The sequence below is a fragment of the Hyaena hyaena genome, unplaced genomic scaffold (genome assembly GCF_003009895.1).
Source record: "Hyaena hyaena isolate Hyena2069 unplaced genomic scaffold, ASM300989v1 scaffold_231, whole genome shotgun sequence".
In the NCBI taxonomy this organism is placed as follows: Eukaryota; Metazoa; Chordata; class Mammalia; order Carnivora; family Hyaenidae; genus Hyaena; species Hyaena hyaena.
Genome location: NW_024080862.1, coordinates 1,395,078 through 1,421,247, shown reverse-complemented (window position 1 = coordinate 1,421,247; position 26,170 = coordinate 1,395,078). Strand labels below are relative to the sequence as shown.

Sequence of the window (26,170 nt, the reverse complement as noted above, 5' to 3'; positions counted from 1 at the left end):
TCAGCTGCTCTCTTCCCTGCTGACTTCCAGGCTGTGGGACTGGGGACATGAAGTCTGTTGCTTCTCTTCTGCTGAGGTTCTGGCTGGTTACACACCTTGGATTGCTTGAAAAGAGATGACTCTGGATACTAATTGGCCGGGTTGAGAAGCCAGGGAAAAGGCCTTAAGTGTAGCTTTGTAACTCTGATATCAAGAGAAGAGCCAGTCTCCTATTAATTTTTCTGCTGCGGGTGCTTATTAACTCACTTCCACTAATAAAATTCAAAAGTGAAGCCCAGTGTGAAGTCCCAGTGTGGCCCAGACAAAGTCTCATGCTGGACAAGTGCATGGTACTCTCACAGGAGACGTGGTGCCCCTCACGACTGCCATGTGACATTACAGCTGTGCGACTTCATCCCCTGAGATTGTTTCTTGTCCTCAGCGTGAAGGAGGTGGTTACCTTTTTTCTTTTTTTTCTTTTTTTTTTTTTTAATGTTTAGAGAGAGAGAGAGAGAGAGAGAGCAAGTGCACAAGCAGGGGAGGGGTGGAGAGAGAATCCCAAGCAGGCTCTGAACTGTCAGCACAGAGCCTGATGTGGGGCTTGAACTCATGAACTGTGAGATCATGACCTGAGCCAAAATCAGCGGCCACTGGAAGGTGGCAGAGAAGTGTGGTGATGGAGGAGGGGGGTTGCACACTCGTGGTGGCCTGGGCGGGGGGGGCTGCACATGGTACCTCTGAGAAATGCAAGCTCTGGGGCCACGTCTTCTTCTGTTTGATTAGCCATGAGGTCGCAGAGGCTGAGGTGTTTTTTGTCCTCAGGGAGTTCTGCCTGCTGGAAGCTTTTCTCTCAGAAGGAGGCTTGCTAATGAGTTAGGTTTGAGGAAGGCTTTTAATGACCTAATGTGCAAAATTGTAATTTTGTCATTTTTTAATTCTTGTTTTTTCCCCCCAAGTAACCTTTTTTAAGACTTTTTTTTTTTTAAACTACAAAAACAATGCATGCTCTCTGTCAACAACTAAAACACTATGGAAATAAATACACAGCATAAAATGTGAAAGTTCCATGTAATGCCATCCTCTAGAGAGCTAACCATGGTTCACAGTTAATGTGTGTGCTTTGAAATTTCTGTTTCTATAAATTACTTAAAAAAATAAAAGTAGGTTCACATGACACAGTTACTGCTTTGGTGGCTTGCTTTTTTCCCCATTTAACAGGGGCATTTTTCCATATCAAAGCAGATAAATTTATCTGACTTTTTAAGTGGTTTTGCTGAGGTGTAATTTACATGCCATAAAATCTACCCATCACAAGGGTAGGGCACGCTCTCTGCTAACTTTTTAAATTTACATTTAACTCCTCCCCATCAATGGACATTTAGGTGATTTTTAAATCCTCCACGCTTATAGGCAGTGCTGTAGTACACCCTTTTACGCAGATTTTTGGGCATTTGTGTGAGTGCAATTAAAAAAATTCTAGGAGTTGGGGCGCCTGGGTGGCTTAGTCGGTTAAGCGTCCGACTTTCGCTTAGGTCATGATCTCGCGGTTCGTGGGTTCGAGCCCCGCGTCGGGCTCTGTGCTGACAGCCAGCTCAGAGCCTGGAGCCTATTTCAGAGTCTGTGTCTCCCTCTGTCTCTGACCGTTCCCTGCTCATGCTGTCTGTCTCTCTCTCTCTCTCCTAGAAATAAATAAAAATATTTAAAAAAAAAAAAATTCTAGGAGTAGAGCTTCTGGATCACAGCATATAAATAGTTAAAGTCATAATAGATATTCCCAAAATACCTACTGCAACTTTTCAAGTGATCTCTGGGTCGATGGGGGAAAAAAACCACACACATCTCCATCTGCTGTGAGATCAAATTAAATTCCTACATTTACAGCCAGGGAGTATGGGTCAGCAGTGCAGGGACAGCTCAGGGTGAGGGCAGGTACAGCATGTCTCCAGGTTCCCCGATGCTGGCTCGCATGTAGGGTCCTTCTCAGACAGCCCATTTCCCCTTGGTGCCTCCATCAGTGTGGACGAGGAAGTTACACTGACAAGGTGACTTGTCTCCCCCTCCTGCTGGAGGCGTCGGTCCTGCCACCTCCAACACATCCCCAGCTCCCAGAGGGCTCCCTTCACTGGGGCCACCCCAGCACCAGCCAAATGTTCCCTCTCTGGGGACCGATCACCAAGCCACTCCCCCACACATCCCAGAGGTCGTACCATTTACCTTCCCACCAGCAATTTAGGAGCCCCTGTTTCCTAATATCCTCACCTAGTGTTTTTGTCTTTGCTAATCTGGCCGAGGGTAATTATTAATTCACAGTTTTAAAGCCCACCTTATTGGGGTTGCATATCTTCTTGTGTGTTTATCAGCTATTCCTATTTCTTTACATCACACAGAGCCCCACGGGATGCTCACACAGGGACAGTGCCCCCCTCAGCCCGGCTGAGGTGTCATCATTGTCAGCAGATGGCGCCACTGCCCTGCTCCCAGGGGAAGCTGCGGTCCTAAGGAAGCCCCGTGTTTAGAGAGCTAAGCATATTTATTTGCTACACAGTTTGGTTTTTTTTCTTATTTCTTCCTCAGCCTTTGGTAGAACCCCCACATAGGAGCATTAAAGCCAGCTAACTGTGAACCTTGGCTTCATCTAGTCCTTACCAAAAAATGTTCATGAGCACTTCAGCTGTTTGCAGACCCAGATTGTCTGGTTCTTGCATCTAGGGCAAAGGAGGGAGACCTTGACGGGCTGGTTCTCCCTGCCCTGTGGCCGGTGAGGAGGAAGAGAGGTTTTGCGTGGCTGTCCTTTGGGAGTCTTGTGGGCAGTTTACTTTGTCCCAAACCAAAGAGCTAAGCAACTTTGTCCTATTGCAGGACGAAGGGCTTGCAAGCTAAGTTTCAGCGAGAAGCCGTCATGCAGATTCACAGACCTTATTGAATTAAAAATAAATACCCGACAGTGTGCTAAATATGTCTGAGGTGACAGACCAAATGAATTCCTTTGTTCAACAGATTGTTCAGCTACCTGTTAAGAGCCAGGCAGCCTCTAGATGCTTAGGAATATGGGGGCAAACAGAACCAAAGTTCCTGGTCTTGCAGAGCTTCCTTTCCAGGGGGAGAAAAAAGATAGTAAAGAGATGAGAAGGCTAATTGTGGGAAAGAAAATAGAGCAAGGAAATGAGAGAGAAATGGGGGCAAGGCAGGATGTGCATACCTGGGCGTGAGGTGATTGGGAGGGGCCTCCAAGGAGGTGACCTGGGATCCAAGACACAAATGAAAAGAAGGAGCCGCTGGCTGGTTGGCAAACTGGGAGAAGAGTGTTCCAGACCGAAGTCCAATGTGAGCCGGGGTGCTGAGGTGGGATGCAGCTTGGTGTGTGTGGTGCATGGAGAGGAGGCCCATGTGGTGGTGGGGGGGAGGGGGGCCAGAGGCAGAGTCCTAAGTCATACGGTCCCTTGGCCAGGAGAAGGAGCCTACATTTTATTCTAGCTGCTGTAGAAAGGCACGGGAAGGATTTGTGATCGTTTTGTTGTTAAATTTTCTGTGGAGGTATCATTTACATAAAGTAAAATGCACCCGTCTTCAGTGTAAAGTTTGGCTTTTGACACATTTATGTGTCATGGAAGTTTTAAGTGGAGCAGAGGGTGACATAATTCTGTTTACATTGAGACCTCTACCAGCACCCGTGTGGAGGATGAATGGGCAGCTGGACAAATGGAGCAATTAATTGTGTCTTACTACATAAAACATAGTGTGAGTCTGAGCAGGACGTTTTGGGGCCGAGAGCCATTGCAGGTGGCCTCTGAAGCCCTCTTCCTCCGCTGGCCCTGCTCCGGGAAAGGCTAAGGGGCCGATGTCAGGCCGGGACTGCACAGTCTGTGCAGCCTCACACTCGCTCCGCCCACAGGCTCTTCGGTTCCCCAGTGTCATTAGCAGTTGCTTCTGCATAGACGAGGCCCTTGTTGACTGTGTGGAGGAAATCCAGCCTGATGTCTCCTCTACTTGGACCCAGCCTTTTCTCTGCCCGGGGTAAATGTCAGTCCTGTAATCAAAAGGCTGTGGTGCCGACCCATGGGTGTGATTTTTGAGGTCGCTAGAAAGGTCTGTCTTCAAAGATAGCTTTTGCATCAACCTTTTTTGGCACCTGAAGTTCCACCATTTAATGTCTTGGTTTTAGAAACAACAGGCGTAGGTGAGAATGTGGAGAAAGGGGAACCCTTTTGCACTGTGGGTGTGCATGCAAACTGGTGCAGCCTCTCTGGAAAAGTGTGGAGGGTTCTTACAAAGTAAAAGATAGAACTACCCTATAACCCAGCAATTGCACCACTAGGAATTTATCAAGAGAGTACAAAACCACTAATTCAAAGGGATACATGCACCCGATATTGATAGCATTATCTACAATAGCCACATCATGAAAACAGCCCAAGAGCCCATCGATGGATGTATGGATAAAAAAGAAGGGGTGTACACACACACACTCACACACACATACACAGACAGTGGACTATTACTCAGCTATAAAAAAGAATGAAATCTTACCATTTACAACAACATGGATGGGGCTAGAGAGTATAATCCTAAGCAAAATAAGTTAGAGAAAAATAAATACCATATAATTTCACTCATGTGGAATTTAAGAAACAAGTAAAGGGAGAAAAATGAGAGAGGCAAACCAAGAGACTATAGAGGGCAAACGGATGGTCACCAGAGGGGAGGTGGATGGGGGGGATGGGTTAAGTAGGTGTTGGGGCTTAAGGAGAGCACCTGTGATGGACACTGGGCAACATATGAAAGTGCTGAATCACTATACTATACACTTGAAACTAATATTACACTGTTAACTAACTGGAATTTAAATTAAAACTTAAAGTCTACTCCCATTTGAAAAAATTTTAAATATCTTAATTTTGAGTGTGTGAAGCTACTCCCCAGTCTGACAGGGATGGTGGTAGTTTTTTTTATTTGCTTCCCAGTGTAACAGTGGAAGGGAGCAAGGTGCAGGGCAGGCGGGTTAGGTTTGGGGACTGGGAAGACCCTGGGCCTGCGGCCCTCTGTCCACGTGAGGGGCTGGCATAGAGGCCAGGAAGGCCAGAGTGTGCAGGAGTGCTGAATGGTGCCGGATTCTGGGGTGCCCGTCATCCTGCCTGCACGGGCTCCGACCTGCTCCTCCTCCTGGATCACAGCCTGGTGGCAGGTGTCATGCCTCGTGGTATTTCTCGAACCAGTGCCACATCGGTTCTAGTTTTTTCCTGACACTGATGATAGAAGAAACTCTGCAATGCCCGGACTTGATTTCCCAGTGTGTCTCTTCTCACCAGCTGAGAGTAGTACGAGGTAGGACAGGAACCAGCCCTGTCCAGCCAGTGGTCTTCCGAGCCTTCACAGTTGGTCTTGAGCCCCTCTCTCGCCAGCTCTTAGGCATTTCTGCACCACCCCTGGGTCCTGCTCTGCGAGGCGGGAGGACAAGGCTCGTGCCGTACCACCCTGCCTGAGTCATGCCTGTCACTGCTCTTGTATGCTCACCTCGGAGAGCCCCCACACTTGGACAACTCTGAGTGACCAACCTTGGGGGCCGATAGAAGCTGACAGAGGGAGCAGAGCACAACCTGACTGGGCTTTGTCCTGCTCCCACCTGGGACGTATAGGCCCGGGGGAGCTTTGGAACCAGAGCTAAGGTGTTATAACAACCAATGGGCTTGGTTGTATTCAATGGTTACATTTTAGATACTTCTCTTTAGTTTCCAAACTTGTTACAGTGATTTATAACCTAAAAGGAAGGAGAAAGACTCTAGGGATGCACAGTTTATACTCTGATGTGTGCTTTGCTGCTCTCTGCTCTGGGCTTTGTGCCTGAGGATGGCCTCTTCCTCCAGCAGTAACAGTGCAGCTGCTCCCTGCTAAAATGTGCACGGTACTGGTGAAGTACTCTAATACATTGTCCTATTAATACTCGTAAGAGGTGGGTACTCTGATTTCTTCCATTTTACAAAGGGCAGATTACGGCCCAGAGAGGTCAAACAACTTTCCCTGGCACCGCAGTAAGTGTTGCAGCGAGGTTTTGGAGCAGAGGTTGCATTCCCCACGCTAAGCTATTGCCTCCTCTGACTTGTGCATTCTTTCAGTGTGTTCTGCTCCATTCGTTCTGGTTAGTGGTTAAGTGCCTGCTTCTTTCCAGGTACAGGGCCAGGTTCTGAGGTTAAAAGTGTGATTAAGAGAAGGTCCCTATCTGCTTCCTTAACCTAATTGTCTGGTGGGAGAGACCGATGGATCCTCAGTTTTGCATGGGAAATGTCAATACAGAGGTATGTGTAATATGCATAGGAAACTTTGGGGAGCCACGCGGGTGGACACTTAGCTCTACTGCAAAGGAGGAAAGTCTGAGAGCGGCCAGAACTAAATGTGGATGGTTGCTTAAGTGTTGTCTGGGAGAAGAAATGTGAGGGCCCTCCCAAGCCAAAGTGACTGTGTGAGTGACAGCATCAAGGAAGGTGTCAGGCCCTGGGCACAGCCCAGTTTGTGAGCCCAAATAGCCTGAGTTGTGTTCCCTGAGGAAGGGGAGGTGGGACACACACTGAAAGGCTTGACCAAGGCGGGTATCAGGCTCAGTTCACTCCAGCTCATGTGAGGGAGGGTTTAAGGGAAGAAGATTGGAGTCAGGAGGCCTCCCTGTTGAGGGGATGGAGATGGCCCTGGTCTCAGGAAGCCTCCAGGGCACCAGAGCGATGCCCTTTCTGCCCTACGGCTCATCCACACCAAAACCTTGGTTGCCTTGTACTAGGTGTCCTCAACACCATGGGGGTAGACGTGGGCTTTACAGTCAGACGGCCATGGATGTAGACCTTGCTTGTGCCATTTTTGACCTTTCCTATAAAATGAAAATGATTGATACCTTTCAGGGTTGTCATAAACGTTAGAAATAATGATGTTAAGTACCTGTCATGTAGCCAGTGACAGTGGCCACAGCTGCAGATGTTTTTCTCCCCACATTGACCCTCTTAAGTAGACAGTTGAGGAAACTGAGACCCAGAAAAGTGACTTGCTTAAAATAATAACATTTTTCATAAGGCAGGGACTAGATTTCAAGGTAACCCCAACTTGACTGCCTTTAGTTCCTTGCTATAAGAATCACTAGGCCCCTCATTTCTCCTTGAAAAGTGATCCACCCTGTGTTTAACACTCTTGTAGGCTGGGACTTAGTCCTGTGGTCACCCCCAGCTGCAAGGTCGGCCACAAGGTCACAAGGTCATTCCCCCAGCTGGGAATGTGGTTTGTCAACTGTGCAGCTGAGTTCTTAGGAAGGGAAGGAGGGAGGGAGGGAATGAGGGAGGGTCGAGGTTTTGGGGAGGCAACCATCAGTCTACCTCAGTGACTTTCTGGGACTTTTCCCTGCCCTAAAGAAACTGGTACCTCTGGGGTTTTCCTACCACTGTGGGTATTAAGGAGGTTTGGGATAGGGCTTGACTGTGTATAATTTAGGGAAAGTAAAGAAACATTTTCCTTGATTGCTGGTTCTGCCAGTGAGGGTGGATTTGGTCACCACCACACCGGACAGTTTCTTTCATTTTCGAGCACTGGGGTCCTGGGCTTACAGAACCAGCAAAGTGTGGCTTGAGGTCTCTGGCCCAGCCATGGCCAGTTGGAGGAAGAGGCTGGCTCAGGTGGCTTGTATGTCCTCCCAGGTCCACTACTAACTACCTCTTGATCCTGGACAGACCACCCCTTTCCCACTGTTTTCTCCACTCTTTACACAGGGGGTGTCAGACCCTCAAAGACCCTTCTGACTGACTTAGAATCCAAACTGCCTACTTTATGAACCAGTCCCTCACTGGCATTAGTGGCAGCTGCTCTGCTGTGGACTTGCTGTTGAGCTGGGGCTGGGCTGCTTGCCATTCACCCTGGTGAACAGTCTGTCAACCTCGATGGAAGCCCGTCTCGGACAAGACACTGGCCTGTGGTACACCTTGAGAAAGGAGGCCATCAGGTCCAGGTCAGGGGTGTGTGGGTAGAGAGAAGGCTCCAGAACTGCAGGGTTTTCTCTGGCTCAGGCCCATTGGAAGAGGGATAAGCAAGAAAGCACATCGACTTCTGGCATGAGCTCATGGTCTCTGGGGCTCCCTGATCCTGTGGGGTGGGCATCCTGCTCACATCCCCAGACCAGACCCGTGATCTCACAAAGGGACCAGTGGTTTTGCGGCCCCAGTGAAGAATATGTGTCTCTGATTCCCTGAAGCCTATGGGGCAGAGCCATCCAAGATGCCTTCTGTTGTATCACGTTTTGAAATAGAAGCTAACGTGGCCACAGTGTGGTCTGTGATCACCCTCCTGCTTCAAGATGATACTTTGGATGCAAGCAGCACATGAACATTCCACACATTTATATTCCATAAGTAATTGGATTGCCTCCGTGGATTTTCACAGCAGAGAGTAGTTCTGTGCGAAGAGCACTCCTGGGGTCAGGAGTCTTCCTGTGCCATATCCACAGTGTGGGACAATCTTCCCTCCACATGCTGGTGTGGGAAATGCCCTCAGGTCAGGAGAGGCGCAAGAGACCGCCACCGCCCAGTAACGGAGTCTGCAGAATCCCTGTTAACCCACCTCCATTCAGCCACAAGCCTCTCTTTCTCTCCCCCTGATGACTAAGCAGCCTCTTACTTATCTCTTACATTCCTGGTAACTCTGCTTCTCTCGGGCTGTGCCTGACATGGACCAAATGGCTCTTAAATTATGTGGTTTAATTTCCAAACAGTTGTGCTTTTTATGACTCGGTTTCTAAATAAGACTACATGGTAATTGTTCCCCTCCTAACCCCCATGATTTTTTTAAAATATTTTATTTTTTTTTTTTAATGTTTTATTTATTTCTGAGAGACAGAGACAGTGTGAGCAGGGGAGGGTCAGAGAGAGAAGGAGATACAGAATCTGAAACAGGCTCCAGGCTCTCAGCTGGCTGTCAGCACAGAGCCTGACACGGGGCTTGAACCCACAAACCATGAGATCATGACCTGAGCTGAAGTCGGGTGCTTAACCAACTGAGCTACCCAGGCGCCCCTAAAAGATTTTATTTTTAAACAATCTCCAGTGCCCAACATGGGGCTCAGACTCAGAACCCCTGAGATCAAGAGCCACATGCTCCACCAGCTGAGCCAGCCGGGTGCCCCCATCAAGCCCACCTCCTAGGTCTTCCTTTTTTTTTTTTTTTTTTTTTTTTTTTTTTTTTTTTTTTTTTTTTTTTTTTTTTTTTTTTTTTTTTAAAGATTTTTAATGCTTTATTTATTTCTAGGAGATAGAGAGAGAGACAGTGTGAGCAGGGGAGGGTCAGAGAGAGAGGGAGTCACAGACTGAAACAGGCTCCAGGCTCTGAGCTGGCAGTCAGCACAGAGCCCGACGCGGGGCCCGAACCCACGAACCGCGAGATCATGACCTAAGCGAAAGTCGGACGCTTAACCGACTAAGCCACCCAGGCGCCCCTAGGTCTTCCTTTTTTTAACACCACCTCCTAGGTCTTCCTCCTTGTGACATGAAAGAAAACACCTGTATGTGAAACTCAGCTGTCCTCTGTCACACAGCAAGTCTGTGGGGGCACCGCAGGCAAGGCTATGAAAGGGAGAGCGAAGTGGGGCACCTGGTCCCCACCCTGTAGATGCTGGCTGGGAGAGGTGTGAGCAGAAGCAAGCGACAGCCCTGTGTGAGCAGTGAGTGTGCCGGCTGCTGGGGTGGGCCAGACCCGCGGGGTCAATTGCCTTCCCGTGGTGTGGCACCAACAGCGCAGAACTTCTGCAGGAGGGAGCACTGTGCCTTGTCCCCTCGAGGGAGGCTGGGAGAAGGGGGTGGATGTGAGGGAAGGGGGCAGGTGGGGCCTTGCCCCCACGCAAGGTGCTGGGCGGCAGCGAGCCCTGTGGGTGCCTGGGCACCCACATGACCCGCTTAGTACACGCTGAAGCCACGTGGACACAGCCCATCCGGCGACCAGGTTAGTGAGGTTTGCTGCTGCTCCTCGCGGGCACTTCTGGGACTTGCCACACCCCCGCAGAGCTGAGTGACAGAATCAGCTGCACGTCTGCCTCGGGGCATTCACCCACGTGGGCGTGGGCGGGACAGGCCTCAGCAAGGACGTTCACTGTGTGTTCACTGTGTGGTGCGCGGCCAGCCACGACATACCACGGAGCCACGGGTGCAGGAGGTGACATTTCGGTGAGAGCGGCAGGTGCAACGTGTGTAAAGTCTGGGGCTGTCCGTGTTTCTCTAAAAAGAGACGTGTGTCCGTCTTTGGTTTCACATGGGTCTGGAAGGCTGTGCAAGGTCTGGGTGACAGTGGCTGGCTCTGAGAAGGGAAACAAGGCCTGGGATGTCAGACGGAAGGGGACTTCTCACTGAGTATGTTTGTACTCAGATTTTCTTTGAAAAGAAATAAATGCTTTATTACTTTACTAGGGATGCCATACAAATACAAACTTCTTGGCTTAATGCAACGGAAGTTCTCTCCTTTCTGGAGCCCAAAGCCAAGAATGGAGCTGTTGGCCGGGCCACACTCCCTCCGCTGAGTCTGGGGGTGAATCCTTCCCCATCTCCTCCTCTTCAGGGGTTCCTGGCGTGCGGCTGCAATGCTCCAGCCTCTGCCTCTGTCTTTACCAGGCCTTCTCCTCTCCATGTGCCTTCTCCTCTCTCTCAAGGACACTGGTAATTAGATTGAGGGCCCACCTCATTAATCCAGGATGGTCTTCTCTCATGCTCTGTAACCTCATCACCTGTAACAACCCTTTTCCAAATAAAATACATTCACAGGTATTGGGGGGGGGGGGCGGGGGTCAGGATTTGGACATCTTTTTGGAGAAACTATTCAACCCAGCACAATTGTGAGCCAGATTTATGGGAGAAAGCTCACCTATATGCTGTTTCAGTAGACCCACCTTAAATATAATGTTGGAAGAAAAAAAAAAAGAAATTAAAGATGATAGACCATCCAAATACTAACCAAAAGAATGTACTCTGAAGTTTGTATACTTTCCATATGTTTATCTCTTCCAAAAGATATATTTTAATTTAAAAATGCATAAGAGGGGCACCTGGCCCGTTCAGTAGTTTGCTCGTCCGGGACTCTTGATTTCACCCCAGGTTATGATCTAGGCCCGTATCAGGCTCTGCACTGAAAGCCTGCTTAAGATTCTGTCTCTCTCCCTCCCTCCCTCTCTCTCCGTCTCTTCCCTCTGTCTTCCCCCCTCCCTCCCTCCCTCCCCCACCCCCCTCGCCAGCCCTCTCTTGCCTTCCCTCTGCCTCTACCCCATGTGCTCTCTCTCTCTCTCTCTCTCTTAAAAAATGTGTAAAATTAGGAAAGAAGGGAGCAGTGTTTCAGGCAAGTCAACAATGATGTGCAGTGTTATGGATGGAAAGTTCCCTCAGGGCAGGGACCTGGCTATATTGTCCAGTGATGTGTCCCCAGCACAGTTGGTGCTCAGTGTAGGTGGAGGGACGCACAGGTGGGGGTGGGGGAGCAGAAAGCCCTGTTAGGAGGCATCTGCTTAGCACAGGAAAGCGGTCCTGAGGCCCTGACTACTTTGGTGCTAGAAATGGGGGAAAGGACACGTCCCGAAGACTTGAGTTGCACAGTTGGCAGGGGCGAACGACAGTTGAGTGGGGGAGGAAAGTAAGGAGCCCCAAAGGGGAGGATGCATCCGTTCTGTGAAGCCATGGTGAGGCCGGGCAGAACTGGGGAGCCATCACCCTGGAAATCCTGGTTACAGGGGAACCTGTGGAAGGAGGACAGAACCATGGGGAGGCAGAAGAGAGATGCCGGGGAGGACTCAGAGCACTGGGGCGTCAGCCCGCGGAGGACAGCAGGGCTGGGGAGCCCTGGGACCTACCCAGCGTTTAGGCCCCTGTGGGGAGGTTGGGCAGATGGCAGACCCAAGGTCACATGCTGCTCAGGGACCCAGAGACTCAGACGAGGTGGCTCAGCCCCAGGCCTGGGGAGAGTAGACACCGAGAGGAGGAATGGGAAGGCAGGCCAGGGCAGGGACCCCTGGGCGCAAGTCACTTTCCTGAGCATGTGTCTGTGCTAGCATCTTCCATCTGTTTGTTCTCATGGGATCCTGACACCAACCTGGCAGCACCCCTCTCCCCGCCTCCCTCCCCCCCCCTTTTTTTTTTTTAACATAAAATCAGTTGGCTACATAGTAGCAGAGACAGAACTCCAAGCTATATCTGTCTGGCTCTTGGCTGCTACTCCTTTTCAGAAGTGACAGGACCCCATGCCTGTCTTCAGGACACACGTGCGTAAACGCAGAGCACCTGCTTAGGAGCCCACCGCAGCCTGGAGGTGGTGGTGCACAGTGTCGTCCGAGGAGTGGAATGGGGCCTGTGTGCCAGGTCTCAGGGACAGCCCCTCTCCTGCCCCCACTCTCTGCCCCCAACTCTGCCCCTTTCTTTTCCTACTGGGGGCTCTTTCAGGCTGTCAGCCTGGGATCCTGGGGTCCCGCCTTCAGGGCCCTGACCTACCCTTGAACTGTGCTCTCCTTCCCGACCTCCTTCCCCAGGCTGTGTGGCGGATGTTAGGGTGGATTGTGCTTTGCTTTGGCTTCTGGCCCCATCTGAGTTCTCTGCATCCTGCAGAAGCACCATTAATTGAGCAAAACTCAGCTGTCCTATGACACTGACAATGAGGTACTCTCTGCGTGAGCCTTTTTGTTCATGGCTTCCCAGGGAGCAGCTGCCGGGCCCCTGCAGGGAACGGGCTTGTTTCCATAGGCCTGGTGCCTGGCTCACCGTCCATGAGGGACTCGGGGGTGGCCCTTTGTTTCTTGTGCACAGAAGTCTCGCGTCCTCCAACCAACCGGAAATGGGCAGAACCACCTCCAAGTCATCGTGGATGCATACCGCATCCGCCTTGTCACAGGCTCTCCACTGAAGGCGCCGTGGGCTCCGCCTCTGCTTGCGCTCTGGTCCACCACCCAGGCTGGGTGCCCAGTCACCCAGGGGTACTGGCGTGGCCTAATCCGCCCCTCTGTTCCCGCCTTGGTGCCTCAGGCCGCTCTCAGCACAGCAATAGTAGGCCACAGCCCCCCTGCCCTGGCCACCCCCACATCCCCCTGGCCACGAGGCCTGGGATATCTGACCTTGTGCCCACATTCCCACCGCTCACTGGTCCCAAGCCGTCCACCTGAGGGGTCTTCCGCAGACACCTGTGATTCACCCCTGCCTTTCTTTGGACTTTGGCTCACCTTCCAGACCTGGTCTACAATCTGCAAACCCATCCCCAGCCTACTCTCTTTTCCCGCTTTGATGTCACAGTCTCTGTCCTCCGCGTAGCCTCTCCCCTCCCCGAGAAGGCCAGGAGTGCAAGGATTGTGTCGACTTCGTCTCCTGCTGAATGGGGCCTGTCATGCCGCAGGCCCCTCAGTATACCATGACTGCATGGCGGAGCAAGGTTTCCAGAGTTTCCCTGCCACGTCAGATCTGAAGGAGCTCTTCTAATGTTTCTTCTGCCTTTAATTAAAAAATAAAAAGATTTTACGCTCTGAAATATTCTAGGGGGAGGGGATGGCAGACGGAGAGAAAGAGACAGGAGTCACACTGCTCCGTTCTGGGGAATCCAAGTGGGTTCTGAATTCTGTCTGAGGTGCTCCCGCATGAGGCTGCCACCCTACCCGCGAGCATGGTCAGCACGCACATACATTCTTTTCTCTTCTTGTCCCAGAGGCCCCCGTGACCCACACCACATCCCCCCATGCCCCACTTTGCTGTATTGGCACAGGTGTCTGACAGGTTTCTTTTATTTTTAATTTATTGAAATAAAAGCAGTGTGAAATTAGAAGAATGTTTCAAACCATTCAGAATGATGTAGAAAGTCTGCTCCCCTGATCGATAATTCCTTTCACCAAAGGCAGCTCTCCTTAATAGTCACATACCCTTCTAGGGAAAAGACATGCGTAACACCGACATAAATGTATATCCTTTAAAAATGATATGAACAGGAGCGCCTGCGCGGCTCGGTTAAACGTCTAACTTTGGCTCAGGTCATGATCTCGCAGTTCATGAGTTCAAGCCCCACGTAGGGCTCCGTGCTGACAGCTCAGAGCCTGGAGCCTGCTTCGTATTCTGTGTCTCCCTCTCTTCTGCCCCTCCCTCCCTTCTCTCTCTTTCTCTCAAAAATAAATAAACGTTAACAAATTTTTTTAATTTTTTTTTAAAAAATGGATATGAACATGGGCACATGGCTGGCTCAGTAGAGCACGCAGCTCTTGATCTCAGGTTTTGAGTTCAAGACCCATGTTGGGTGTAAGGATTACTTAAAATCTTGGGGCACCTAGGTGGCTCAGTCAGTTAAGCATCCAGCTTCAGCTCAGGTCATGATCTCACAGTTCATGGGTTCAAACCCCGCATTGGACTCTGTGCTGATAGCTCAGAGCCTGGAGCCTGCTTCAGATTCTGTGTCTCCCTCTCTCTCTGACCCTCCCCTGCTCACGCTGTTTCTCTCTCTCTCTCTCTCTTTCTCTCTTCTCAGAAATAAATAAAACATTAAAAAAAAATCTTTAGGGTCATCTGAGTGACTCAGTCAGTTGAGCTCCCAATTCTTGATTTCAGCTTAGGTCATGATCTTAGGGTTTGTGAGTTCAAGCCCCGCATCAGGCTCAATGCTGATGGCACGGAGCCTGCTTCAGATTCTGTATCTCCCTCTCCCCTCCCCCCCCCACCCCCCCCCCGCTGTACTCTCTCTCTGTCTCTCTCTCTCTCTCTCAAAAATATATAAACTTTAAAAAACCTACCCTCTTAAAAACTAAAAATAGTCTTTTTTAAAAGTTAAAAAATGGATATGAACAGAATCGTAGTAGGCATATTATTCTGCAATTTATTAATATAATTTGGAAATCTGTCCACATGAGTCCACACAGATTACCTTATTGTTTTCAGTGACAGCCTAATGTTGTATCGTGCCATGATGTATGTACCCAACCGCATACTGACAGACATAGGTCTCTTTCCAGGTATTTGTTAGGACAGCATTACAGTGAAGACCCCTATATATCTTGGCACATATTGTAATAATGCCTGTAGAACACACATCTGGCAGCGCATTGCAGGTTAAAGGGGTCTGGGCACTTACAATTTTGATTGATATTGCCAGATGGACCTGCGAATGGTTGTACTAGCGTATGCTTTTACAGTACGTTTTCCTCTCACCTTTTTATTACAGAAATGTTGGGGCACTCAGTCAGTTAAGCGTCTTTCTTCGGCTCCGGTCTTAATCTCCCGGTTCGTGGCTTGAGCCCCACATCAGGCTCTCTGCTGTCAGCATGGAGCCAGCCTCAGATCCTCTGTCTCCCTTTCTCTCTACCCCTCCCCTGTTCATTCATTCTCTCTCTCTCTCTCTCTCTCTCTCTCTCTCTCTCTCCCTCCCTCAAATAAACATAAAAAATTTTTTTGAATGTTCAACCTACAGAAAAGTCTAAATAGTAATTTAATGAATACTCAAATACCCTTCATCTGGGTTCTCAGATCACTGTGTTGCCGTAAAGCACCACAGACTGGAGGACTTGAATACCAGAAATTTCTTTTCTCAAGGTCTAGAGGCTGAAAGTGCCAAGTCAGGATGTGGGCAGGGGTGGATTCTTCTGAGGCCTTTCTCCTTGGCCCTCAGATGGCACCTCACATGGTCGCCCCTCAGTCTGTGTGGGTCCTAATCTCTTAGCAGGACACCAGTCATGTTGGAATAGGGCCTCATTTTACCTAATTACCTCTTTTAAGATTTTGTCTTCAACTACAGCCACATTCTGAGGTGTACCCGGGGTTAGGACCTCCCCCAGTGTGAATTCAGGGAGCAGGGACACGATTTGGCCCATGACACCACATTTGCTTCCATTCATATGTTATATATCATATTAATGTAATAGGCTTATTATATAATTACTGAGATTGTATTTATTATGTTATACCCTTTATAATATACAATTACTTTATACGATTATATAAGGTATAGTTTTTTCCCTAAACTAACTGCTGGTGAATTGCAGCCATTCTGGTCCTTCAGCACTTGGCTCCTCAGACAAGGAAGCACGGCTCATCAGGACAGGTTTATTGTACACTGATGAGGACAGGTTCCCCTGAGGCAGAAGCACAGATGCGCCTGAGATGGCTCTGGTCCGAATTGGGGGCTTTCCTTCCAGACTGCTTTGTCCTGGCCCAGTTTCCTCTGCATCTCCTTCCTGAGCACCAGGCCCTCAGTGAGACTTGGATACTCATGGGGAGGAAGCCCCCTGCCTTTGAGGACCCTTTGGGCGAGCGGGACCTCCTGGCCCCACCTCCAGATTCTTTGACACTGTCGATACTTTGGATGTGTGATGTATCAGCAGAGTGACAGACCTCCTCACATTTCCTCCTGCTTGTTGGTCTATCAGAATGTCTCTCTGAACCCCAGACCTGTTTTCTTTCTGTGGACAGACAGTCTTTGTGTGGCGAACTGCAGACAGCCTGTTTTCATTTAAAGATAGGGTCCGGTGATTCAGGCACAAGTTCTCCCTCGCTGTGTCCTCCTCCTGCGCCCTCAGTGGCAGCTCGGGGCTCTGCTATGGTTCTCACGCACTGCCCTGGTAACATGCTCCCTCGTGGGCTTGCGCTGTTGTGTTTCATCCTTGGTACTTTTGTGAGAGGCGGCATCACACATGCAGCACTTGCGGTGTTTGTGTTAGCGGACAGACTCGTGGAGACCGTCTGCAGACCCCAGGTGAAGGTGCCAGTCTGGGCAGTCCTCTGCCACCTGAGGTCAGCCTGCTGGTGAAGGAGCGCCCCACCCCTACTGGCTATTCTGTAGCTGGGGACACCCCTGCCTGGTGCTGGGGCTCAGCCAGCATTTTCTCCAGCCCCAAAAGCTCACCATCTATATGATTCGGAGCTGTTTTTCTAAAACACAGTCCCAACCATGTCTTTGACTCTGCTTTGACTCTGCCCTGGCTTTTCCTTCCCTATGGGATTCATTCCAGACTCCCTGGTCTGTTTGCTCAACTTTTACCCAACCTTCAGAACCTGGCTTGGCCACCTCGCACCAGTGAAGCCTCTCCTGACCAGGGCCCTCCCTGGCAGCCGGACGTGGTCATCCTTCCCTCGCGCCCTCACTCTGCCTGGGACATAGTTCTTCCCTAGCACTTCCTCACTATATGGTGGTGTGCCTGCCCTCCCGCTGGGCTGCTGCCTCAGCCTTTGTTTCAGTGCCTAGCTAGGAGGGGGCACTAAGCGAATGTTAGGATTTGTCGGTGCATAGAGCGGATTCTGACTTTGGAGGTAGCTGCATTCCACTTTGTGGTCTCCAGGCCCTGAGAGAACCTCGTCATGAAAGAGAAGAAAATACAGTTTTCCACACGTTGTGAGGAGTCGTTCTTCCTAAGTGTCCGGTTCTGAAGAGTCTGTCCCAGTCAGCAGCCAGTGCAGGGCCTCTGTGACCCTCACAGCTTATTGTACGTTGGTACATGTTAAAAGAACGAGTACCTTAACTTAGTAGTGTCAGCCCCAAGTGTACCACTAACCCACTTGTTGAATGCATTGTGCTTCATTGTCACTGTGGAAAGCCACTGAATGGTGTGTGTTTTCTTCCAGTCAAGCGCTTCAGAGAGCCAAAGCATGAGAGACGGCCGTGGAGGATATGGTGCGTATTTAAATATTAACACCTTCCTAGAATGCCATGGGCTATTTGGGGTTTAGTTGCGGGGAGGGGGGCAATGTGAGAGTTTCTCCAGAACATAAAGTGTTAGGATCCCTTAGTTGAATTAATCATCAGGAACTATGAAAAATATGAAAGCCTTCTATTTCTCCAGCTAACATTCAGCTCTGCCTTTATTCTATCACCACACCGCTGTCCAGTTTTAGAAAATGGAAGATTAGATACATCAGCGTGTGCTGCAAGCTCCTTTAATTATGTCTCCTTGGTGTTAGATTGTGATCAGTCCTCAGATTCTGTAGTCTGTGTGTGTGAGCAGAACATTATCTAAATTTGGAGATTGCTCAGATATACCATGTATATGCTTCTCTCCCCCAAGCTAGGCTTTCCTAGTCCTGGGATGACCCTGTGGTAGCAGTTTTTTCTTCATAAAAGGCTGGTAGAGCTTCAGGCACAGCTTCCAAAGACAGCCCTCCAGAAAATGAGGGGACAGCCAGCTGTTCGGGACAACATGATGTCCACAAGAAGCTGACTTTCTTGGGCTGCCTTAGGCTTGCAGCTCTGTTAACAAAATAGCCCTTTTCCCTCCAGAGAAGACTTCAGATAAATCACTGTGATAAAGGCCCTTTATAACATTTTAAGCATCTCCTTATTGATCTTCAGTGCATTATTTGTGAATGTTGATCATTCTTGTTTTTATTTTCCACAGTCGGTTTCTCTTGAATCTGGGTTTCTAGCTTGGGCCGGGGAACCTGGGGAGGGTCTGGAGCTGGGGCACTCTGTGGGGTACATGTTCCCCTTTGGGGGGCGGGACTTCTTCTTTGCCATTATTTTAGGAAATGATTTTCAAGCTTCAGTCACAGGGTTGGTCTGGATAATCTCCAAGATCTGTTCAGCCCTAAGACCCCAAGGCCAATTACCCATGCCTATGTGGCCCTTCACACCCCCTTCAGTGGCCTGGCCCAACCCGGGATGCCCAGCCTGGGAGACCAAGAGAGTTGGCCACAATCCAGAGACCACCTGGTTTCCAGGTGTTCGTGACAGAGGAAAAACTAAAGACCCCTCGTGGATGGGGCAGTGAGGTGTGTCCAGAGTGAACACCCTGCCTTCTAGCCCAAGGGTTGGCAGACTGCAGCCCACAGGCCCAATCTGGCGTGCTGTCCATTTTCATAGTGTTACAGGAATGGCGGCCTCCACAGCTGCTCTCACCCTGCAGTGCCAAGGGGTGACCAATTGCTGCAGAGAACAGTGGCCTGCAAAGCCTACAATATTTACTCTCTGACCTCTTACAGGAAAAGTTTGCCCATCGCAAGCTAGCCCGGGGTGTAAATGCAGCCAGAAGTCTTCAGGGTTTTAGCTGCAGTGCTGGATTTGGGTGTCTCGTTAGTCTTGCATAGCATTTAGCTCTTAGTGAGGTTGAATGGGAGCTCTTTAATACGGAGACCCCTTGGACTTCATCACACAGCTGTGATCAAGCATTTCATTTTGAAGTAACAAAAAATGAAAAAGTAAACACATCTAATTTAAATATATGTTTAAATATGTGTTATACATCAGTGGCCTTTTAGGGATTTCAGATGCAGTGTTATTGAAGGTTTCAGAAGGTAGCTGAGATGCCAAGCCTGAGTTAGTGTTGATGCCAGAGAAAGGGGTGACCAGTACTGGGGAGGTTGAGATCTCGCTGCTAGCTTTCTTCCCGTTTCAGACTTCTCATTTTCCCTAAATTGGATATTACCCTCTGGTGAGGGCGATAACAAGTGCCGATCCTATTTTGTGCAGGTTTTTAGACACTTCGAAACAAGCCATAGGAATGCTGTTCATCCACTTTGCAAATGTGTACCTAGCAGATCTCACTGAAGAGGACCCTTGTTCACTGTAAGTGGCCCATATTTGAGTACAGACATCACCCACCCATACACTGAAATTGTAGGCTGGTCTTGCTTTCTGCCACCGGTCATGTTCCCTCTAGCTTGGGGAGGGAGCAGTCCCCCGTTGTGCGCTGTGCTTCCCCACATGACCATATTCTGTGTGCTGCCTGTGGTTGCTCAGACACAGCTGTCAGTTGACTGTTGGGGCTTTGCCTGCTTACGGTTGCCCTGTGTGTTGGCTTTCTGCTCATCAGAACTCTGGCCCTTGGTGTTCTGGCACTTTTATGCCTCCTGGCAGGGAGCAATCCCTAGCAGGACAGCATCGTGCCCTGAAGGAGTATCTCTGCTGGAACTGGACACACAAGGGCTCCTCTGTGGTGCCACTCGCTCAGGGTCAAAGCCATTGTTGACTATCATTGACCTCTTTGACCTGAAGACCACAGATTGTTCCAGCTCATCCCTGCAGTGTACCTTCCACACAGTCCCCCACCCCAGGCAATCTGACTGAATCCCCCAGCGGCGCCTCTCCTGGCAGATGGAGTGGAGAAGGAGGCTTACCGGCCCTATCCTGGCTCCATCTCCTAGCTTCCTGGCTCAGACTTACTCCAGCCAGTGCTGTGCTGTGACCCTCAACCCCACCAGCTACCTCCTGCTTCTGTGCCTTTGCTCATGCTGCCCTCTGCCCTTTGTGGTCCCCTCTGCCCCACCCCTGGCCTGCCCTGCCTCTGGGAGAGCAGGGCAGATGGCTGGTGAGTCCCTTGCCAAGAGGTTTAGTGTGCATTTAAGATCATGTGGACTGGAAGATTCTTTTATGCCTCCTTCCTTGGTGACTATGTAGATTCAGATTTCAGAAGGAAGTTGTGAAGTCTCCCAGAATCTTTTTCTAAGATCTGGACAGGTTGTGATGTGTTTGGATGTTTGGGTGTATGTAGCCCCAAAGTGGAGGAGTGGAAAGTGTAGGGGAGATGGTAAGGAAAGGGCCTTGTCCTTCCAACTCTTGCCTCCCCAGCAGGCTTGAGTCATCCTCTGATCTTGTTAATCGTCTTGATGTCATTGACCAGGAGAGACTGAGAGCCAGCTGCTTGCACGGGAGGCTCTAACCTCACTCCTGGCATAGCCTTGGCCATGTGGCTCTCTCTTGCAGCGCTTCCATTGCTCGTCTACAAAAAGAAGATTATACAGCTTTAAGAGGAACATTGACAAACTGAATCACAGCCAGGATGGAGAAAGGGCTGTTGACAGATCTTGAGTGCTCAGCCTGGAGCAGAAAAGACCCAAGATGGAGCTTGGTATGGTGAAGGCACTTGACTGAGAGGCCAGACTGAGCCATAGTTTGCTCCCCTGTCCATGTGTCCTGCCACATCCCCAGGATTCCCGTGAAAGTTTAAGGAGTTGATGGGTATAAGCGCCACTGGAAACCAACCACGGGGGCACTTCTCAGTGAGGAAGTTAACAGTTCAGTTAGAGGAAGTTGTTGTTAAAACTTAGGAAAGGCATGAGAGCCCCAGCAGCGGGTGCAAGAGCTGGTGGTGCTCAGGGAGTAGAGGGGACCTGGGCCCTAGGAAGGCTGCATGTGCTGGGGTCTGTTCCGGGGCCTGCCATCCTTGTTCTGCCCTGTGACTTTTTACAGGTGGGGGCTGGGCTGGGCTGGGCTGGGCTGGCCCTGGGGCATCTTGGGAGTCTGCAGACCGGAAGGGAAGCCAGCCTCAGCTCAGGGAAGAGAGACACTTACAAACAGAAGGAGATGAGCTGCTCCCTGTGGCTGCAGGGATCCCTTGTGCTGGGGACTCTGCTCCTTGCTCCAGACAGCTTTGCGGGGGTAGAGGATTGTTAAGCTTTTGTGACTCTGAGGGGCTATGATTCAAAAACACATTTGTATAGCATCTGCTAGGTGGCAAGCACTGTTCACGTGTGTTGATTCATTTGATCCTGATAACAGCCCTACAAGTTAGATACTTTGGTTATCCTCATTTTACAACTTGGGGAACTGAGGCACAGAGAGAGGATGTAAGTTAAGTTCACAGGGCTCAGTAGTGACGGAGTGGAATCTGAAGCTGGCCAGTCTGGCTCGGGGCCCACTGCTGTCTGCTGGTCTCATCTGTGTTGGATACAGAGTATGGAGCTTTCTAAAGTCTTTGTTCCCAGGGCCTGGAGCGCAGTAGGCATAAATATTTGGTGAGGGAATGAATGAACTGACGTGTGTATGTGTATCAGGTGTTCTTGTTATTTTCAGGGTGAGCCTCAGATGTGAGAACCACTTGAAACCAATTAGACGTAAGCATCCAAGAGCAGCTTAGCTTAGGGCCAGCTGTGAACTTGGAGAAATTGCCTTGGCAGCAGCAGTTGCTATGCCTTGGTCTCTGGTCTGAGAGTGACCCCTTGTGATTTTAAAGAGGAAGGGCAGGCAGCAGAAACCACCTTTCACCACTCCAGGGCCGCCAACTGGGCCCTGAGCACAGAGGAGCAGGGCATCCCTCCGGTTTCAGTGTGCTGTGTGTGTCGCTAAAGCCTGGGCCTTATCTTAGGGTGTGGGTTGTGAGTCTGCATAAAATATCTTAAGCCTCAGAAAGTAGAAAGTGCCAGTTGATCTGTGGCATCTGGAACTACTTTGAGGGCTTTCTGAGCCACTTGGCATCCCAGAGGGCTAGTACCTGACCCAGTGGTGGCCTGTCTCCTGCTTTGTGTGGAGAACTGGGGTCTGTGGTCAGGGTGCCCAGCAAGGTCTGGGTACGGGCCCTCGAGGGAGGCCCTTTCCTTGGTGAGGGGAGAGGCACGTATCAGACACATGGGAACAGACCTTACAAAAGAGCACATGATCAAGGTGGGAGTGCTCTTCCAACCCTCCCCTCTCTTCCCATCATCGTGCCTTTTCCATGGGAGTAAAGCTGTCTCCTTAGAAATATTTGTACTTGCCTCAGGGCACCTGGGTGGCTTAGTCGGTTGGGCGTCCGACTTTCGCTTAGGTCATGATCTCACGGTTCGTGGGTTCGAGCCCCGCATCGGGCTCTGTGCTGCCTGCCAGCTCAGAGCCTGGAGCCTGTTTCAGTCTGTGACTCCGTCTCTCTCTGACCCTCCCCTGCTCACGCTGTCTCTCTCTGTCTCTCCTAGAAATAAATTTTAAAAATTAAAAAAAAAAAAAAAGAAATATTTGTACTTGCCTCGATGGTAGGCTCTGAATCTGAAACATGGGAAAGAAGAAGGGCCACATGGCCCCGACCTGTTTGGTGTAAGAAACCCCAGAAACCATTTCCTGAACTGCCCTGGAACAGGAGCACTGAACTGGACCGTCAGGATGTGAACAGTGTCATGGAGCAGACTTCTTTTACTGAATTAAGTTCTGTTTCCCTGTTGACTTCCTTGACTACTTCCAGGCACTCTGTCTTGTGTCAGGTCTTCATTTGCTGGGAGTATTTGAGGTCTCCCAAGCTTCTTTGTCCCTGATGAGTGTCAGCACACTGTCACAGGGAGGCTTCGCTAGGGTTCCTGGGAGTGAGCCCCACAGCCTCTTGCACCGGCCCCCAGAACAGGCCAAAGTGCTGGGGCATCAGGCCTGTAGTCAGCCCACCAGTGGCCCTCGCTTTCTGACAGTACTGCTGTGTCCTCTCCTCCCAGGTACCTCATCAACTTCCTCCTGGATGCCACCGTAGGCATGCTGCTCATCTACGTGGGCGTGCGTGCTGTCAGCGTCTTGGTGGAGTGGCAGCAGTGGGAGTCTCTGCGTTTTGGCGAATATGGTAACGTAGCACGGACATTGGTAACACAGCATGGAGTGTGGAGGGGGCTTCTTAGAGGGGGCTCTGCTCCTTCTCCTGTACAGCCCACTGGGCCTGTGGATTCAGGGATTCAGGAGCCAATGGCTGTCTCCTTTGTGTGCTTGCGGGGCCGGTTCTGGTCCCCTGCTAGCGTCCAAATCCACACGGTCTGAGGTGTGTAGGTACACACTTTACTGCCACTTGACAGCAGGAGCCAAGAGCCCTGGACACACGGAGGGGCACGGCATTGGCCTCTTCCACCAGAGGGCACCGGAGGCCACACCTGCCGCTCTAAGGCCACCTCACTGTGCTGAGCTTCCCACAGAGTACACAGAGTACACACACCTCCTTAGAGAAGGGCCGGCTCCAGGTTTGGGAGGTGCTCAGTAGGGAGCTGGCCCTCTTTCTGCTGCATGTCCGTACATGTCCTGTCATTGGGCCATTTCACTACAGGGGCTGTAAGGTCAAGGCGGAGGATCTGTCCCTCCCGGGGCCAAGTTGCCTTGCTGTCTCCTGACAGTAGGCTGGCCCCCCACTAGTGTCTAGCATGTACAGTCACCAGGGACACCGGGTCCATCCTCCCTCACAGAGACATGGCTTGAAACAGGTGACCTGTGGCTGCTGGCTCACCTTTGACCCAGTCCCCTCTCCTCAGACCCCAAGGACAATAGCCTGGGCAGGAAGTTCCCCTTCACACTGTCTTCCAGCACAAACGCATCACCCTTGACTTTGTACTCCCAGAGGAGCGGCCGGCTGTGGCCTGAGCACGGCTGCCATGATAGGTGCCTCCTTGAGGCCTTGCCACACTGTAGGAGTTCAGGACCACCTTCACAGCTGGCCCCTGCTGTCTGGGAGCAGGGGCTCTTTGTCTCAGTGGGAACAGTACCAGCGGGGCCTTGGACACATAGGGGCACACACAGAACAAAAGGGAAGGAATTCTGGACCTCCGCTCTCCTTTCCTACTCACACCTTCTACAGAGCTCATGGGTCTGGGCCTCAGGGCTGGTCACTCCTAGATGACTGAAGACTCACAAGGCACTAACATGTAGAAAGGAGCCGATTCTTGGAGCCGGCTGTGCGTCCTTGGGTATTTCTAGAAATCTTAAGTAATTGTTTGTCTCTGTTGAGGGGAGATGAACTCAGGGGAGGGCTTTTCTTAGCCCCGTTACTCAATGCCTGATGAGTCACGGACTTAAAGATAGTGTCTGACACACAGTGTGTGCTCCTTTGGCTCAAGGTAAGGCTTCTCAGAAGCCCCGAGTCATGACACCTCAGCTTAGAGGACGCATACAGACCACAGCGGTGCCATCCTCATAGGCTCATGCCCAGAGAGCTTAAGTGACATGGGAAGCCAGTGCACAGCTGGGATAGAGGGGAGGTGGTCTCCTCTCCCACCACTTCCAAGGACAGTGCTGCTCACTGCTTGCCACTGAGACCCATCCTGGAAGGCAGGGCTCTGGTCTGCGCTGTGGTGACCAGTGCTGTCGGAGGTGCATCCACAGCCCCTCGGGGACCCGCAGGAGGCGAGGCCAGGCTGGTCATGACGCAGCAGGCCCTGCACCCGTCCCCAGTGCGTCACGGAGGCAGCGGCTGCTTGAGCCACTTGCTTCCATGCCACCCTGTCCTCCCACCACTGTGTTTAGGAGCCAGAGCCTTCAAGCCAGGTGTCTCCAGATGCAGCTGCCCTTTATCCAAGACTGTCCTGAGTCCTCCCTCAGCCTGGGGAGGGAGCATGTGTCCTGTTACCTCATTTCTGTTTTTGTCCACGTTACCAGTTTCTGTCAAAGCTATAAAAAGTTGCCACGAAATGAGTAGCTTCAAACACCACGGATTTCTTGCCTTACAGTCATATAGTTCAGACGTCCCGCCTGCATCTCCCAGGGTAAAGTCAAGGTGTCAGCAGGAATGGTTTCTTCTGGAGTCTCTAGGGGGAGACCCATATCCTTGCCTTTTCCTGCCCTTAGAGGCTGCCTGCACTGGCCCCTTCCTCCCCCCGAGGGGCCCGCAGCCGGCAGCTCCTCTCACACACTTTCATGCTGACCTTCCAGCACCTCCTTCCAGTTTGAAGTGCCCTTGTGAACATGCTGGACCCACCCGGACACTGCAGGGTACTCTCCCTTTCCTAGAGTCAGCTAGTTAGCGGCTTCCTCCCCTCAGCCAGGTCACCTGCCACGTGCACAGGGTCCTGGGACTAGGATGCAGTCGTCTTGATGGGGTCGTTGTTCTGTCCACCACACGTGTTGGCCAGCCCCACTGCTTGAGGCCGTGTTTCCATGTAACCCCCAGAGCTCTCTTCTCAGCTAAGTGAAGAAGGGCTTGTTTTCTAGGTGCTTCCTTTGTCCCTAGAGGAGAGGGTGAACTTACTGACAAGCACATGGGACTTGAGGAATCAGCCACAGGCCCTGAGGAGCGAGATGAGATGCAGGTGACAGGTGTGCTTGCCTGAATGACCAGGCAGCTTCTCCCCAAGCAGAAGCCATGAAGGCAGGGTCTGTGCCCCCCGGGTGTTGTGGTTTGTGGGTTTTGCTGCCTGCCTCTGTCCTAATGCTTCCTTCCTGAAGCCTTGAGAGACAGACATGTTCTGTCCGTTTGTCCCCTATTCCTATGATTTATCCTGAGGAAATTATTCAACAAAAACAAAACACCCATGTAGGTATCTGAGGTTGTCCAGTGTGGTACAAAGCAGGACACATCGAGAATGCCTGGCGTGTCTGTCCTGAAACGATGAGACAGTGGGGAATGTCTGGAAGGCTCTCAAGTGAAACAAGTCTGAAAAACAAACGGGCACATGCGTCCATACCAGCTGGGGCTGCATGTGGTCCGGACAGAGCAGAGGAAGACATGTGGGAGCAGGTTTGCACAGGGTTTGTTTTTTTTTTTCCCCCACCACGTTCTTTATTAAAGCGTGTAAATGAAACAAGCCACAGCTGCGGCTAACCTTCA

General features: G+C 50.8%; 1 protein-coding gene across 1 annotated transcript in view; it reads left to right on the top strand.

The window, feature by feature from the left end:
* STIMATE (STIM activating enhancer) overlaps window positions 1-26,170 on the top strand; it is a 54,658-nt gene that overhangs the window by 19,164 nt on the left and 9,324 nt on the right. Inside the window, exons 2-4 of the mRNA XM_039243666.1 lie at window positions 17,547-17,595; window positions 19,387-19,482; window positions 23,088-23,209. Of these exons, the coding sequence (XP_039099597.1) occupies window positions 17,547-17,595; window positions 19,387-19,482; window positions 23,088-23,209 (267 nt within the window). The remainder of the gene's footprint in view (window positions 1-17,546; window positions 17,596-19,386; window positions 19,483-23,087; window positions 23,210-26,170) is intronic.